This window comes from Chiroxiphia lanceolata, chromosome 5, assembly GCF_009829145.1.
Source record: "Chiroxiphia lanceolata isolate bChiLan1 chromosome 5, bChiLan1.pri, whole genome shotgun sequence".
In the NCBI taxonomy this organism is placed as follows: Eukaryota; Metazoa; Chordata; class Aves; order Passeriformes; family Pipridae; genus Chiroxiphia; species Chiroxiphia lanceolata.
In genome coordinates this window covers 73,836,230-73,852,428 of record NC_045641.1, presented here as the reverse complement: position 1 = coordinate 73,852,428, position 16,199 = coordinate 73,836,230, and the positions used below count along the sequence as shown (strand labels likewise).

The 16,199-nt window shown below is 43.3% G+C and overlaps 1 protein-coding gene across 4 annotated transcripts in view; it reads right to left on the bottom strand.

Moving 5' to 3' along the window:
* The window catches only part of PARVB (parvin beta), a 50,668-nt gene that overhangs the window by 14,936 nt on the left and 19,533 nt on the right, over positions 1-16,199 (bottom strand). For all 4 annotated transcript variants that reach the window (XM_032688915.1, XM_032688918.1, XM_032688917.1 and 1 more), the window contains exons 3-6: positions 14,086-14,156; positions 6,939-7,041; positions 5,224-5,364; positions 4,460-4,575 (exon numbers count right to left, since the gene is read on the bottom strand). In XM_032688915.1, coding sequence (XP_032544806.1) covers positions 4,460-4,575; positions 5,224-5,364; positions 6,939-7,041; positions 14,086-14,156 — 431 coding nt within the window. The remainder of the gene's footprint in view (positions 1-4,459; positions 4,576-5,223; positions 5,365-6,938; positions 7,042-14,085; positions 14,157-16,199) is intronic.

Below are 16,199 nucleotides of genomic sequence, written 5' to 3'. Positions count from 1 at the left end.
ACGCAGGGAGCACACAAAGCTCAACCAGTTTGGTTTTACAGCAAAGTGTATTTCCCTGACACTCGGTCTTCTCTCCTCGGGATAATTTTCTGCATGAACAAGGGGCCTCCTACCCAAGTGAGAGTTAGCAGGTGGTGAGAATGAGTTTCAAAACAGCTCAGAGGCTGGAAGTGCTTTTACCCGAGTGAGAAACTTGCTTAACACCTCTATGGGTTCGTTTCAAAACCACGGGATACAGCTTTATGCCTGGATGAAGGAATTTCTTTCCTCCCTTCCCTTCCCTACACTCAAAAAGCTGACTCAAAGAGCTCAAATCTCAGCAGCCATCTAGGAACCAGGGCTGTCAGAATGACTTATGGCAGGGTTAATAAAGCTTGAGAGCTCAGGTAAGCAGGGAAACCACCCCCCCAGGCACGAGCTCCGTGCACGTTTTCCACCTCAATCTTTTTCACCAGCTGAACCCCAAGCGAGAACTTTTCAAGGAGAACAGCTTTGAAGAGAAACACATCCTTCCCCAGAAGCAATCTAAGAAATAAAAACCGAAATCCAAAAAGCCAGTGAGAAGAACTGCCCTCAAGATGAAGGCAGGGCTGCTCTCTCAGGGAGCCTGGCTGGCAGCACGGGGGGAGCTGTGCTCTCCTGTTGCTCTGCTGTTCCAGCTCCGTGCCTGACTGGGCCCTGGGCTGGATGCTGCCAGCTGGCCATGTCTCCACAGCTCCTCACTTCCCTATCATCCATATATCTCATCCTGGGAATGGTGCCAGAAGGGCTGGTGGAACGAGCCAGGATGACACCATGGATGGAAAAACGAGGGAGCTCCTGACAGGGCAGTGTTTTCTCGCACACAGAACAATGTTGTCTTTGTTCCATCCCACCACTTTATGAACACAGGGCTCTGGACCTTCCAGGCACCACAAACCCAGGCAGAAGATGCTGCAACCTGTGAACAAAAGCTCAGCAAGCAGTGAGCAGGGAGGAACTCCTCCAAATGCTGGATAAGGAAGAGGAATGGATGCCAACATCCCAGCTGGTGGAAAAGGCAGCATTTCTGTGGAGCCCCCTCTGAGGCAGCTGCCCACACAGCAAGCCTGGTCCCCTGGCCTTGCAATCCAAAAGCAAATGTCATTCCTAGATAAAAGTTTGATCCCTCGTGCCACCGGCACCAGACACATTCATCCTTCATCCTGCCTCGCCTCTGACCTTTCAGCCTGCAACTCAAGACTCAAAGGGAATTACTGCAAAAATACCTTGGATCTCCCAGTAGCACCAAGGTGGGTCATGCTGCAGTTTTAAAAATGAGGATGACGAAAGCCAAGTGCAAAAGGCAGCGATTCCTGAGCCTTGCAAAAATAACCCACACAGTGAGCCTGAAGGACAATTTCTACACTTAGCCTGAAGGACAATTTCTACACTTACTTCTGTGGACTTTTTTGTTTTTCTGAATGAGGGTAATTTTTTCACCGTTCAAATATCAGGCAGCAGAATCAGCTGGAAGGAAAAAAACCTCAGGATTCTCGGTTCTCACTGGGAGCACACACTGAAACCACAAAGTTTCTTTCCTCCCTGCCCTCACTGAGGAAGGCTGGAATTACAGGCATATGCTGAGTGACACCGGTATTAAAACATGTGTCAGACTCTTAACTCAGCACTGAGAGTGGATTTTAACAGGATTTTAAGTCCTGAAGGCCCACTTACACCCTTGTTTTGCTGGGACACTTCTTGTGTAACTTGGGCATGCATTACCATGGTTACAGTTTTCTATGTCACACAATAAAACAGCAAGATAACTAATTCTGGAGGTTGACTTCAAAAAGGCTTGAAAGTAACTACGTTTCAGGAACTCTGCTCTTGAGTCTTGCTACATCATGGTGCCCATTATAAAATAATAAGAACAAAAGTGTTTTTCTCCCAGTTTAGTCTTGTAGTCGCTCTGTGTGATATTGAAAGACAGACAGGTAGGGAAAGTTTTTTCCTGGCAAGGGAAGGTAAAACAGAAAGTCCTCTCCAAAATGCTTGTGGGTTCCAAGACTCCAAATCAACTGTTTTTCATTAAAAAGGAAATACAGCACCTTAGGGAAGTCGCAGTCTGTCACCTCAAGATGCTAAGAGAATTTGAAAGAAGGGCAGAATCACCACCAAACTGTGGAGATCCGGATAAACACTTTCCATGTTGGACAGTGCTGTCATAATATTATTTTATGGAGAGGGACAGTAAAAATAAGAGAAGAAAATGCCCACAAGGTCCTAAGGTGTTCTGCACTGCTCTGGGACGTGGAAATGCACGTTCTACTAAACCAGAATGACTCTTCTTTTTGTAGTGCCAGCACAGTCCTCCAGGGAAAGAAGCACCTCAGGGATCTGCACAGTGTGAGGAGGGCTCAGCAAAGCTGATACTGATAATCCTTAATGTCAAAGTTCTCCATGAAAATGAGACTTAACTAGTTGAGTTTCAGTGTGGGTGTGTTCTTGCCCAACACTCTCACATCTTGCACGGTGTTCTTGCCGTGGGGTCAGTTCTGCAAGGCTTACAAAGAAATCACTTAGACCATTTATCAGCCCCCTCAAATGCATCTTCAAGCAAGGAGAGGCATCTAAATGACAACCTCTTAGAGCAGACACCTTATGTTAACTGTAATCTAGTTTGACAGAACCTTAATCACTATTAGGATATGTAATAAGAGATCATCTAACAATAAATTGATAATAAAAGTAAGAATCTCAGGTTTTTTCCTTGGATTAACCTCATTACCATTCTGTTTGCCGTTAGCATAACAAAGGCTAAATAAAATCCATTTAAAGAGATCCACGCTACTGAACCAGCATATATTTCAATTTACCAAATGTAAGATAAAAGCTATTGTTCCAGAAGAAACATGCTTCAGTGTGCCTTGCTTTGCATTTAAATAAACAAAGCTGAGGAGCTGTAAGCTTTTCCTAGCAGTGGGTTAGGGGGCTGAAACAAGCCTCCTCTTGCACAGGGCCAGCTGAGCAAGGCTCACAGCCAGTGTTGCCAAAACCATCCCCAGGCTCTGAGGTCCAAGAGCAAGAGCTCACAGCCTCTTGGCTTTAAATTAACTCTCAGTTAACCAGTGCCCTGACCCCTCCAGGCACTCCCCTGGGGACTCAGGTGTTGCTCCTTCCCTCTTCCCCACTTTTTGTCAGTCCTTACCTCATCCTGCCTTCACCTCAGCCCTCCCCAGTCTCAAGGGCAGGGACTCTGGTGAACCAGATGCTCCCAGGAGGTGTCTCCCCTATGTCCCCCCAACAGGAAAAGAGGTGACAACACCTTCTCCACAGCCTTCCCTCTGCTGCAGAGGTGGAGGGGTCTGAAGCCTGGACTAGGGAGGCTTTACCCTCTCTACCTAAGGGGTTTTCTCTGACTGTGCAGTTGCAGAAGCCACTTCGCAGGGTTTGAAAAACCAGCTTATATTTACATGTTCCTCCTTATCTTTCCAAGACAGCCAAAAGAAATCTGAAAAGAAATCAGTCTCCTATTTACATTCGTGTTACTTTATAACTAACTCACCCGTTCTTAACAGGAAAGAACTACTACAGCAGCCTGAAAGCAGTTCAAAATCACCTCTTGAAGATAACACATACATTTATTGTGAGCCAGGGAGCATCCATCAGTTCCTCATTTACACGACACCCTGTCCCTCTAGAGCATTCAGGCAGGCAGCCTGGAAAATGCCATTATTGAAATGTAAAACAAAATGAGGCTCTTGCCTAATCAACCATCCCTGTGAGGGGACCCACACTGGCAGAGCAGAGTCTGAGATCACTTTATCTTCTTTATTCTTCGAAGGAATGGCACTTGCAGAGCCTGCTGCCAGTGGCTGAGCCTACCTTGGGACCAGAGGACTGAGTGCCACGGCAGAGAAAGGAATAACCAGGGGAGTATCTAGGGCAGGAGGGAGGAAGTCAGGGTTCCCTAGGTCAGATCTCTTCTCCATATCTAAGGAAAGCTAACAAAAACACAAAGACTGTGAGAGGAATGATGAAAGTCTGCCAGGCATGCCAAGGAAAACAGCATGTCTAAGTCTGCACGTTAAGTCATTGGGGGAAAACAACACCAGCAACAGGCTCCCCTGGCTGGGGGGATTCTACGTGCTGGAACTCCTTCCTGTGCTGCTCGTGTTTCGGTGCCTCCTCTACAAAAAATGCACGGCAAAAAAAATTCATTAAAGAGATAGAAATTACAGGCAGGAGGCTCTCTTACACAAAGCCCCATTTCCACCTTGCTGCTGCAATAGCAAGCGGTGGTCCCAAGCGTGTCAAAGAGTGATGTTCTCAGGATCACTGTAAGCACAGGCAGCGCAAAAATGCGTTCCCAGGACAAAAAACTGGGACATGTATTCTCTAAATGGCAAGAGATCAGGGGCAATGGATGGGAGCAGCCCAGACCTGCAAAACCAGAGTGATACATGATGGTTTTTCCCATCAGTTTTTCCATACTCACCCTCACAACCACCACTTGCACAGACACGTGTTCAGGCAGTCGGATGGGAGCCCGGAAATGCATTGCCAAAGCCACCAGCAGGTGAAGAATGGAAATCAGGTTCTTGCCATGGATTGCTGCAGGGAACAAGGAAAACGGAGCAAATAAAAGAATGCTGAGGCCTTATTTTAAACAAACAGCTCTGGGGAAAAAAAGGCAGTGAAAAATGCCTTTGGTGAAAATTGTTTTTTCTTTTTATGCTTCTTCCCCTTTTCCCTAAATTGGTAATACCTGAAATACAATTTTGAAGGTAGCAAAGCCTAGATTCAGCCCTTCCTTTAAGCTACATGCCTAACTTACAAGTCCAGCCCCTTCTGGAGCCCAGCTCCCTCTCTGTCAGTGAAGACAGGCAGCCTCCATCACTGTACTGGAGGATACTGGAGAAAACTGCTTTTTGCAGACTTTGAAGTGTTAACACAAGCTCTGATGTCTGCAAGAGACGAAACTCTTTCACCACGTGGGTAAAGGGGCTGCTCAAACTCCATTTTCACTTTTGAGTTGTTACAGGCAGTGCTGGAACAGAGGGCTTGAACAAGTTACCTCAATTATCCTACAAACACGCCTGTCTGCCCTTAAAGGCCACAGAAGAAGGTCAAAGTTACAACCGCCAATAAAGAAATAATTTTTAAAAGCACACTGCATCACAGAGAGTATGATCAGCCTACTGATTGTCATCCCCCTCCTCGCCTGGGAAGCTGAGACAGAAAACACAAGAGAGTCCTTACAGTCAACATTCCACTTGATGGTCCAGCCATGGGGTCGGAGTAAATCGTGGACAGCTTCCAAGACCGTCTGCAGCTTTTGTTTCTGACCAATTTCAGACTGGGTCACTTCTGCCACGTTCAGTTTACGGTCAGCCAATTTTTCTGCGTTTGCAAAAAACATCCAAAAAACCCAAAAAGAACAGGCAAAACCAGATTAAACAAGGTCCTGGGTGGAAATAACAAGCACAGACCACTGGGCAGAGCAGGACTCCGCTACAAGTTTTCTAAGGGAATTATTTTCCTCGGAAAGAAAAACAGTTGAAAGCAGAACTGTCATCAAAAGTGTGTCAGTTCCAACAAAAATGTGACAAAACCGAACGTGCTCCTCAATCAGGTGTCAAAATACATAACAACTTTCAGCCAGGCATCAAGTTAGTAATAGTTTTAATTGTACCTCCCAGTTCCTTTCACTGCTGAAAAGCATTTGGCACAGCAGAGCCTTCACTAAACAAGGAATCTGTACAAGTTTAATGGACTTGTTAATTAGGACAAAAAAATGGGAAATACTGTGTGAGTATTTACTGCAGCTTGCTAAGCTTTGTTTCAAGTTAGCTGAAGGTGTGAATTTAAGCTGAAGCACATCTTTGCATCCTCAAACCCTCAAGAGTTATGGACTCATCTGAGCCACAGATTTGTGCTGCCTTAGGGGAACTAATTCAAGGGAGTAAGTTGGTACAATCTTGTCATGTTGTTGTCACTTCATGGTTGATTACTTCCAAAAAGGAACTAATGCAGGAAAATCTGTAAAAATGACACCAGTAAAATTTCTGTTTTGTTTCTGTAACATAATTATTTGTGGTCAAAGTCAAAGAAAAGTCATTCTTCTCTTCCTCTGCACTGTGGAGCTGCAAAGACACGAGAGTTGAATTTTTGTAAAAAAGGAAAAGGGAGCTGAGGAAGGGGGGGGGGGTGTTTTTCCAGCCATCAGAGCAATGGGAACAGCTGATTTCTGTTCTCCCTCCACCCTGAGGAAAAGTCATCTCTCTGGGAGGTCAGGACTGGTTGGACATATTACAGTTATATCCTATTCCACTCTTGAAAACAAAAAACATACTTCACCAAAACTGTTTTCACAAAATGGAATGGCCTTCAACTCTAAAGATGCCTTCAGAAACCTCTCAGAGTTATGAAAACCTACTGTTCCAATAAATGGAAGTATTTCTGCTCTCAAGTTCAAGAGTATGTTTCTTCTGGGCATTTCCCCTAGCTGAAGATAAATATTTATTTCTTTTAAAGTGACAGAAAAACAAAAGCACTCCAGTAGCCCAGACAGAAAAGACTTGGAGGTTATCAACTCACAAATACTTTGAACATTTTGACTGTTTCTATGAACCTAAAGTAGGAATTTTTTATCAATATCTGAATAATATTAATGGGAAAAATGTTGCTTAGCCAAGATGCCTTTTAATCTTTTCTAAACCGACTACCAAAATATGCAAATATTATTTTAAATTATTTCAGATGTTTTTCTGTTAGCCCATGAAACCTGGGAATTCTCTGCATTTCCTGCCTTCCCAGCAGATGGAGAAGCTGACACTGCAGCTATCACTGAAAGAAGGTGCATCCCTGGTGGGGTGGGGTGTTACTGCACAGCCCTGCTGCTCTCTGCAGCTTTGGAAGAGATTAATTTTGGGCCCCTTCCAGTTTTGGGGGCACCTTCTCCTGTGTGAACTCACCCAGCAGCTTCTGCAGCACCTGCCCATCGTAAAGGTCCTCCTCGAGCTGCTTGACAATGATCCTCTCCTCCACCAGCACATCATTAATCCAGTCAATCAGAACCTGGAAGGACAGGAAAAGGAGGCAAACGTCAAAAAATAATGACTGAAATATGTTCCTTTCATATCATCAGGAATATAAACCACAGGAAAAGTAACCATAAGCTTTTCTGTTTCCAAATAAGACCCGAGATAAAAACAATGGAGTAAAAGCATCTCTTTGTCCCTTATGATTTTTAACTCAGGTCTTGACAGTACAGCAATTTAAATGCCCTCTATTTTATCTCAGTAGAACATCTCCTTATGGCACCAATTCCACAGCAAATAACAACCAGCAGCTCTGCAGCAACAGCCTTTGCTGGAGTCTCTGTTCTTCAGGTCCCAAAAACCTGTTTCTCTGTGAACAGCAGGCCTGTCAAGGGATGCCAACAGTCCCATGCTCCTACTATTATTTATCTCCCTGAATATATTTATCTCCCTGAATAAATGTGAATAATGTGCCAGAAAGAAGAGCTTCAGAAGGGACAGAGTGAACACTTCTACAAACAGCAGCTCAAGAGGCCCACGAGCTGTATCTCTGTCCTTAGCAACAGCACAAGGCATTTTACCTTAAGCTGGTGCAGAATACAGAAGTCTAGGATTAAAATCCTGGTCAAACTGGTCCAATAACCATCCTACAACCTCTAACAGTCCCAATATGCTGAATACCATAGCTGTGGTAACCATTCAATCACCTGCAAAACAGGAATGAAGACAGAGAACCTTTAAAAAGCAAAGGAACTGAGTTAAGTTCTGCAGGTGCCAAAGATAATAATTTCCAAACAGTTACAGGAAAAATAGCCTCTGTTTGACGCTGGCAGTAGTGCTTTCCTCCAACTTATTAGGTGGAAAATTAAACTGCTTTTGCAAAAATAATATAGTTCTGTGGGAAGAGACACAGTGTTAATTCCTGCTAATTCCTTGGTTCTATAGGAGGAGGAGAGTATTGCCAACCAGACACGACAAACCCATTAACTAGAGCCACCTAAAACAATGAGCTTCATTTAAAAATCCTGCAGTTTTTAATTTGCTTCATATAAAATTGAGGACTCTCCAAATTCATTTTCTGATTAGACACCACGCTTTTGCCTCTTCTTGGCAGCCACGATCATGAAGAAAATGTGAGGGTTTAGTATACAAAAAAATTGCAAAACAAAACAGTAGACAGTCCTGCACTGGAAAACACCCATCTTGGGAATCCTGTATTTGAATATATCGGTCACCAGGACATTTAAATAAATCAGGCTGGCTACTGGTGTTCATTCAGTCTACAAACCTCGGGGAAGTTTTTCTAGGCACAGAAAAACTGCACCCACAAAGTGTCCACAAAGAAGTTTACAATCCCAACGCGAAATACTAATGTCGCATCTTTAGTACTTCAAAAACACGCCGAAAACCTGCAGGGATGAAAGTCAGCTCTAAAAATAGTAAGCAACAGTATGTAAGTGGCAAATTTTAGCTGGGAGATGTGGCAATCCATCAATTCACTGATCAGCATCAGTGCTCGTGTGTGTAAATCACTTTGGCCCTCTAAAAATCTCAGTAATAAAAATGACTCCTCCAAAGAGCTTTCATTGCAAAGAAAGGTTTTCAGGTAAGTTATTCCCTATTCAACATCAGCAAAAGAAATGCAAGAAGATGCAGCCTAAAATAAAAGAGTTGGCAGAGCTCTGCTCTGCAGGTGGGGAACCACGACCACGTTAGCAGAGAAAACTCCAATCACCTACTCCTGTATTTTTCAACCTTTTCCAAGGGATAGAAGGACACCTGTGGTAAAGGGCTGGAGAGAGACATCACACAAGTTAGGATTACCACAGCTGGAAGACAATGAGAAGCACAGTAACATGTTCACCTCAAAAAGTTCCCCAGAAAAATGAGTCCTAAATAACAAGACAGTTTCTCGTCCCAATTTCAAAATTATATAAGTTTGACACGCATCCACATTCACAGAAAAGCAACTGAAGAAATCAAAATCCCAAAAGATTTAGGTCTGCCGTGAGATTTACTTCTCAAAATTACCTGAAGCCCAGCTGAAATTATCATTTGATAATCAGATCTCATTACAGTTCATGTAAGAAGAGGCTGGAATTCAAGAAGTCCTCAAAAGCCTCGCTAAAGGAAGGCTCAGGATGCTGAACTACTTGAAACCACTAATTAATGTTTTATTTTGTCTGTCTCATGCTAAATGGTATTGAAGGCAGAATCCAGAAAGTGGCAAGGAATTAAAAATAAAAGAATAAAAGTCTGGAAGTACCTTCTAACATGGGACCCAACATCCCATTTACAAGAGCGTAGGTACAAAGAAATCATGAAGTGGCTTTGGACAGAGGGTGTTAAAAAAGGGAAATACTTACACTATGTGCTAATTAAATCTTTCACAAAAATTTGGCGCTGAAAACTTCAGGCAAAAAAAAGTACATAAAAGAGATACAAATCAAACAAGGTCTAGCCATAGCTGTTTTATTCTTTTATTATTTTAGCACATGAATGTAAGAAAAATATCCCAAAGAACATTCTAACTTCTTCAGTACACAGAGCACAACTCCAGCTCCACTACAAAAAATGAATTTTCAATTTATATTTAAGGAAAAAAAAATCCTTTTTTTTTTGGTAACAGCCATTGAAGACTGGTAAGTATAATTAAAAAAATCCCAAACAAACCCCCAAAATTTGCTGCCCCACCTCATGATTTCTGGATCATGTTTCATTAGGAGCCTGGAAAGATCTTTCTGCACAGATTTTTTTAACTTTTACAAAGGAAATAAAGCACCATGCTGCTTATTGAAATGAAGGACATGCAGAAACACTTTGTGACTCTGCTCACGGAAAGTCTCTTTGCAGTGTCTCCTTCATGCAAAAGCAGAAAAACAGTCAATAAACTGAATGTCTAAAAATTTAAACAGCTTGATACAGGCCCAGAGAAATTGGTGGGGAGCAGCCAGAGAGTTTTTCCTATGCATGAAAATATGTTTAACTGCACCTCTCCTTCCTTCTGGAGAAGCCACTCCAACATCCCACATGATTTTCAATGCACCTGAGACTCATCTTCTTCTTCAGTACACGGAAATGTTTTGTTAGGTCACTTAATTTTCCTTCACAAAAAAGCTGCTTTTCTATAGTGTTTGGGATTAGTAGTGTGGTTTTATAAACACAATAACCATGACTGAAATGTCACACGCATCCACACTCCCACAAATCACTTCTGACCCGTGTCAAGTGCTCAGACACATGTGTTTGTAATAAAATGTCCAACAGTGCTTTAAATTCTCACACATCTCTTTATTGCATGGTTTTTCAGACGAATCCAAGTGTCTGCTCACACCAGCCACGTCGCATTAGTGGGCTGGAGACTGGAATTGGCCACGAGGCAGACAGCTGAAACAAAGGAGGGCTGGAAATCCAGCAGCAAAAACGAGCCTGGCTAGGACAACTTGTTTGTTTAGCTGATGAAAGAGGGGGTTTTTTCCATCAAACTCCACCAGGTTTTGTTCTGCAGGCTGGCTGCTCCCCCAGCACTGACGGGAGTTCAAGGGCAGAAGGACCCCCCAGTCAGCACTGCACACATGGACAACGGGAAAAACACCACAAAACACATGAACACATCTGGCACAAAGGGAAATCAGGAAGCCCAGTCACCAAAAACAGCAAAGAAAGAAAACCTTGGTTTCAGTGACCCTCTCCCCCTCAACTTCTGGGGGAGTTAGGAAGCAGAGATCAAAGCTATGGAAGCTTGACTGGCTTCAGGGTTGAGCAGGGAAATTACTATTAAAAATTCATATTTTTTTATGCCTATGGACTAGAGCACAAAGCACTGGCAGCCTGGAAACCAAGAGAAGAGTGCTTCTTTCCAAAAGAGCATTTAGGAAGCACAGTTTCATCTGGGCACATGTGAAACCCTCCCAAAAGGAGAGTGGCATCTTTTTGCTTTTCTCTTCACCTCAGTAAATCTCAAAAAGCCATAAAATTAGACATGGTGGTATCCTCTAGGACACTGAATATTTTACCACAAGTGGGAATGTTTACTCATTTCAAGCAGCATGTAGAACAGCAGTTTTTGGATCTGTATGAAGTTTAGATGAGGCTTTAGAGGCCAAAAGTTGTAGCAGTATCAGCCAATCTCACAGAAGACTTTGCAGGGAGGGAAAACATCTTGCAACTGTGACTTGCTGCCTTTTGTCAAGGCACTTTCAGACAGGACCCAACTCTTGCAAGCTGCTGCTCTAAAATTTTGTATTCAATCAGTAGAAGCTCTTTTTTTGTATTTTTTTCTAGTGAAACACTGCAAATGAGAAACCTCTAGGAAATCTGCCACTTTTGAGAAATGCTAAAGCATCTTTTCAAAGTCTGTGACTCAATTCCTACAGTTTGTTAACCCAATTATGTTTAGGATGGCAACCATCAATGAAGCTTTTTGAAACTTCTACTCTTCAGCCATATCTGAACCAGGAGGAGGAAAAAAGATTCTCTCCACCTTTATAAATGAGACACAAAGAAACACACACACAGAAACACACACCAAGGAAAGCACACACAGACTAGCAACTTTTTCTTAAAGTATTCAAAAGAGAGCCAGAAGAACCCCCCAAGCACTCTTTACAATTAGTGACGTGGACCAGCCAGAGGAACTTGATATATTAATGGAAACTGAATTTTAATCAGATTCACAATAATATATAGAATAAAACCCTGACTCTGAAGTAGAAAAGAAGAAACAATATATCACAGGACATCTCTAATCACAAAACAGCCCAAACTTATAACTGAAATGCTTACTTTAAGTTAGTTGTGCATTTGGCAAATACTGGGCAATGAGGACACGAAGTCACACGTTTCAGACACCAGAAACAGAGTATTTTGTGAATAAAATATTTATACATATATATATATATAAATAAAACCAATAACTCATGCCTTTCCCTCATCTGTATTTTCACCTTTAGGTCTGTTCAGCCACGTACCAAACTTTGACTACACACAGAGCAAATGGAGTGAGGAAGAAAAGGCTGCTGGCCACAGAGGGAACTTAGTTGAACACTGTGTCTGTTTTTAGAATATTGTCCATGATGGTAACAAACAACACTTCCAGGCATAATGTTTTTCATATGTGCAAGAAGCAGGCACTTTTGCATCCTCAACTAAGCAGCCTTCAGCAAGGGGATTCGCTGTATATTTGCTTTAATAATAATAATAAGAGTGAGGAATGAGGCTTTTGGTTGTGTTTTTCTTCTGCTGCTCCCTCCACGTTACCACACTGCTCCACAATCTGTGTCCCTGTCAAAATCCCTTCCCAACGCCCGATCCTCAACGCACATAATTCCTGTGGCGTGAGGTTAGTGGGAATTAAAACAACATTTGGTGGAGACAAAGGGATGCTGAAGCAGCACCAGCAGCAGATCTCTCTGCTGATTCCTTGCTCTGGGATCCCCTCACCCAACTGCCAGAGCAGACACACTCAGAGTCAGGGATGGCAAAGCACTGGCATGTCTGACTCTGGTGCTGACAGGGATTTGGGCTGGCACCAACCAAACCAAGCCAGGCTGCCAAATTTCCAAAGGCATGAGGGCTCTGTGGCTGCTATTGACACATTCTTCTCTGAGGGGAAAACACAGAGGGAGCCACTTTGAACTGTAACAACATCCCTCTATTCAAGTTCTTGCTCCTCTCCAGTCCGTGGAGATCTTTCATTTCAAGCTCTGTGGGGCAGGCAGCCTTTTCTGCTGGCTCTGTACAGTGAATTACTTGGGGCTCTTGGAAAACGCCATTAGCCACAGAAGAACAGAAAACAAGGAATAATTTGCTCGTTTTTTCACATTATCCAAACTCTGTAGCATCAAGTAAGTTCTGCCAACACAATTCAGACCTCTCCTTGCCTTGGAGATTCCCACCAGCACAGTGTGAATTCACACCAACACAGCTGAATCTCTGCAAAAACTCTTAATTGCTGAGAGGTACACTGATAATTAGCAATTACCTAAATTACACAGGCTCTCTACAGGACACATCTCTCCTCTGAGGATGATCCCAAAGAAACAATCTCCGGTTCCACTGCCTCTCTCTTTGTGCAAGTGCAAACTGGCCTGGTGACCCAGAGCCTGGCCCTGCAACGTGCTGTAAGCACTCCAGACACGTTCTCAAGTGCTGCTCTAGCCATGGGTTTCCCTGCTCCTGAAGCTTTTCAGGCTTTTAATCTGAAAAATATAACCTTGCTGGACTATGACATCCGGGCAGGACTCACCAACTCTTATTAAAAACAGGAAAATTCCCAATTTAGAAGCAAGTGTGATCTCAGCGTCAAGTCTCCTGCACCACAGAGTGCATCTGGTTCCTTCACTGCAGCAACAACTGTTCAGCTGTATTATTCAAGATAATATCACTGCTCCACTTGCAAAGAAACCACATTACATGTGGGAAGAGTGATGCAAGACCACTGCACCTTTTGAGAGAATTAATGGATTTAGGTGCTAACAAAGAAAGAATGTGCAAATTCACTTCATTCAAAACCACAATGTATTCCAGGTGAATTAGGATAACCACAAAATTTGAGCATGGCTCCTTGCTGAACTCGGTTTGATGTGGTTTTGTAACCCTAAAGATGTTATTGCAGTGATAATAAGAGATCACAGGGCTTGTTTTAAAGATGAGCAGTTTGCTGAGGCATTCTGTGAGCCACGTGTGTGCAGTCAGGGGGCACGAGGATTCCAGAGGGGAATATGCCACAGCTCAACCCCTGTCTGGAGAACAGGAGACACTAACCCAAATTTTCAGTCCCACCCAGATACAGCTGTGTTGTTGCTTCTAACAAAAATAATTTTTATACTTTAAAACAATAAAGGGAAAGTGTAGAGGGAAGTAAACTGAGGCCACAACACAGGGCACTCTGACATGTTTGTGTCTCTCTCACTGTTGCTTTCAGCCTTACCTTGTCGATGACCTTCACCTCAGTTTTCACAGACACACTGCAGTAACAAGCTGCTGTTTATTGTGGTTCTGATTTTAAAGGTTTTTAACTGCAAATCATTCCAGCTCACTCGTTAAAGATTTGAAGGAGGACAAAACTTTGATTTCCTACCTTGATCAGCTCTTTGAACTTGGGGTCTTCCTTTGAGTTGGGATCAATCATGGTGCGCTCCTCGTTCTCCTCTGCCCAAGGAAAATGGGAAACCTCAGTGAGATCAACTCCAAACACACGGTGCAACAATTCCTACTCATCGAGGGGCCTGTCAGCTGATGGACAAGTGACAGTGCCCAGTCATCATCTTAGCAAGGGAGTGCCTGACGACCAGTGTCAGGCAATTTTAGGGACACACAGAAAGATAACACAGCCCTACTTCCCTAAAATAAGATTGTTTCCACTGATCTCCCCTGCTCTGTGCAGAATGCTTCAGGAAAATCACTGTCCTCATGTGGGGCATGTTAATAATAGCACAGCAAAAAGTGCAGTCAGCTACTTTTCTCCTTCTCCTAGATTTGGATTTCACTCCTGTTTAAAAACACCTGTCCCAAATGACACCATCTGGAAGAATCCAGCGAGTTTATGGTACTACAACCAGTGCCACTGGGCTGAGAGTTTGTGCCTCTGTTCTCTGGTTCCCTGAAACTTGGTCACACGTGGCCCTGAGTGCAGGAACTCCTTCACCTTTGGAGAAATAAAATTACCCCACTTTTTATCATTACTTGTCTATGGGGGAAAAACACAAAATAAGATTTTGCAGGTGTGAAGTCTTCCTCTTCTGCTGCTAAGATACGTGACAAGTGCTCTCCAATGGCCAGAAGGACCAGTGTAAGAGGCATGAACACCAAGAGTGATTTTTAGAAGAGATGAAATGTTGGTGGCAAAATCCACTTGAGCTCAGTAAGGCTAAAAATCAAACCTTTGGCAGAATTACCTTCACAACAGCACACATGAACACGTGACAAACCCCTAGGAAATCTGCCTCTTCTGTGAAATGTATGTTTTCAAAGCCTGTGACTCAATTCCTACAGTTTGTTTGCCCTAATTATGTTTAGGATGACAGCCAGCCATGAAGCTTTTGAAACTTTTATTCCTCATGGACGAGCTTTTATGCTACTGCAGATATGGGTACCAGTATTTAGGACGCAGCTGGAGCAAGCCTCTTGTTTTAAATTCTGGTGCTTGCTTTTAAGTTGCAGGTGTCTCCCTGAGCCCTTCATTTTAGCTCCCTGAGTAGCCAAGTGGGAGCTGTGATCCAGGTTAGAGCTGCTCCTTTCAGTGGCACTGCACAAGAGGAACACAAGGACGGGTGGCAGTGGCACAGCTTTCCAGAGAGATCCATGTCTCTTCAGCTAAATTATTATTTATGGACCCCATGGATTTATCTTTAACTGAGTGTAGACAGGCCATATGATGTCTTATTTTCCTATTGATTTCTCAGCTCCTTCTACCATGACAACAAAGGAGGGTGTTGGTATCACCACTGGTCAGACCATTGCCACATTTTAAATTCTGACCACGACCAGCCTAAAGTGACTTCCTATGGCAGTGCCAGACTTTCCGCTGTAACATGGGAAACATGACATTCCAGACTGACTATACCATCTAACTGGTTGTCTCAGACTTCACCTACACATTTGGGTTCAGTATTTTCCAGGGCCCCTAATCGTTATTAAAAAAGCAAGGCCCTGCTATCTGAACACTGAAAAATTCCCACAAACCTATGAAAAACTCTTTTGCTGCTTTTTTACCCCCTGATCCTTTACTTCCCCATTACTGCCTAGGATGAGTCAAGCATTCTATCACAGGGAAGTGACACCCACTACACACCCAAAATACTGTTAACCCTGAACAGTGTTTGACCCACACATGATTCACCAGAAAACTCAGGTTGAGGTTCACCAGTGATCATGTCTCTGCATGACAAGCCTTCAGGAGTGGTCCTGCATCTTCTAAACTCACACACAGCCCTAGTGGCATCCAGAAGAAATCACTGGAGGTACCCCTGACAGACACACACACACACACACAGAGCAGTCAACACTTCGCCCACGCCTCAGAAGAAAAGTACTTTGCATTTCCTCCTACTCTCCTAATCAGAAAATCCAAATGACTAACACTTTTCTGGTTTTAATTAAATTATTTGTCTCCATGACAGCTTGCTTCAACTAATTCTGTAGATCAAGAGACATGTGGCCAGGGGAGACAACAAGTTTTAAACACTTTTTGCT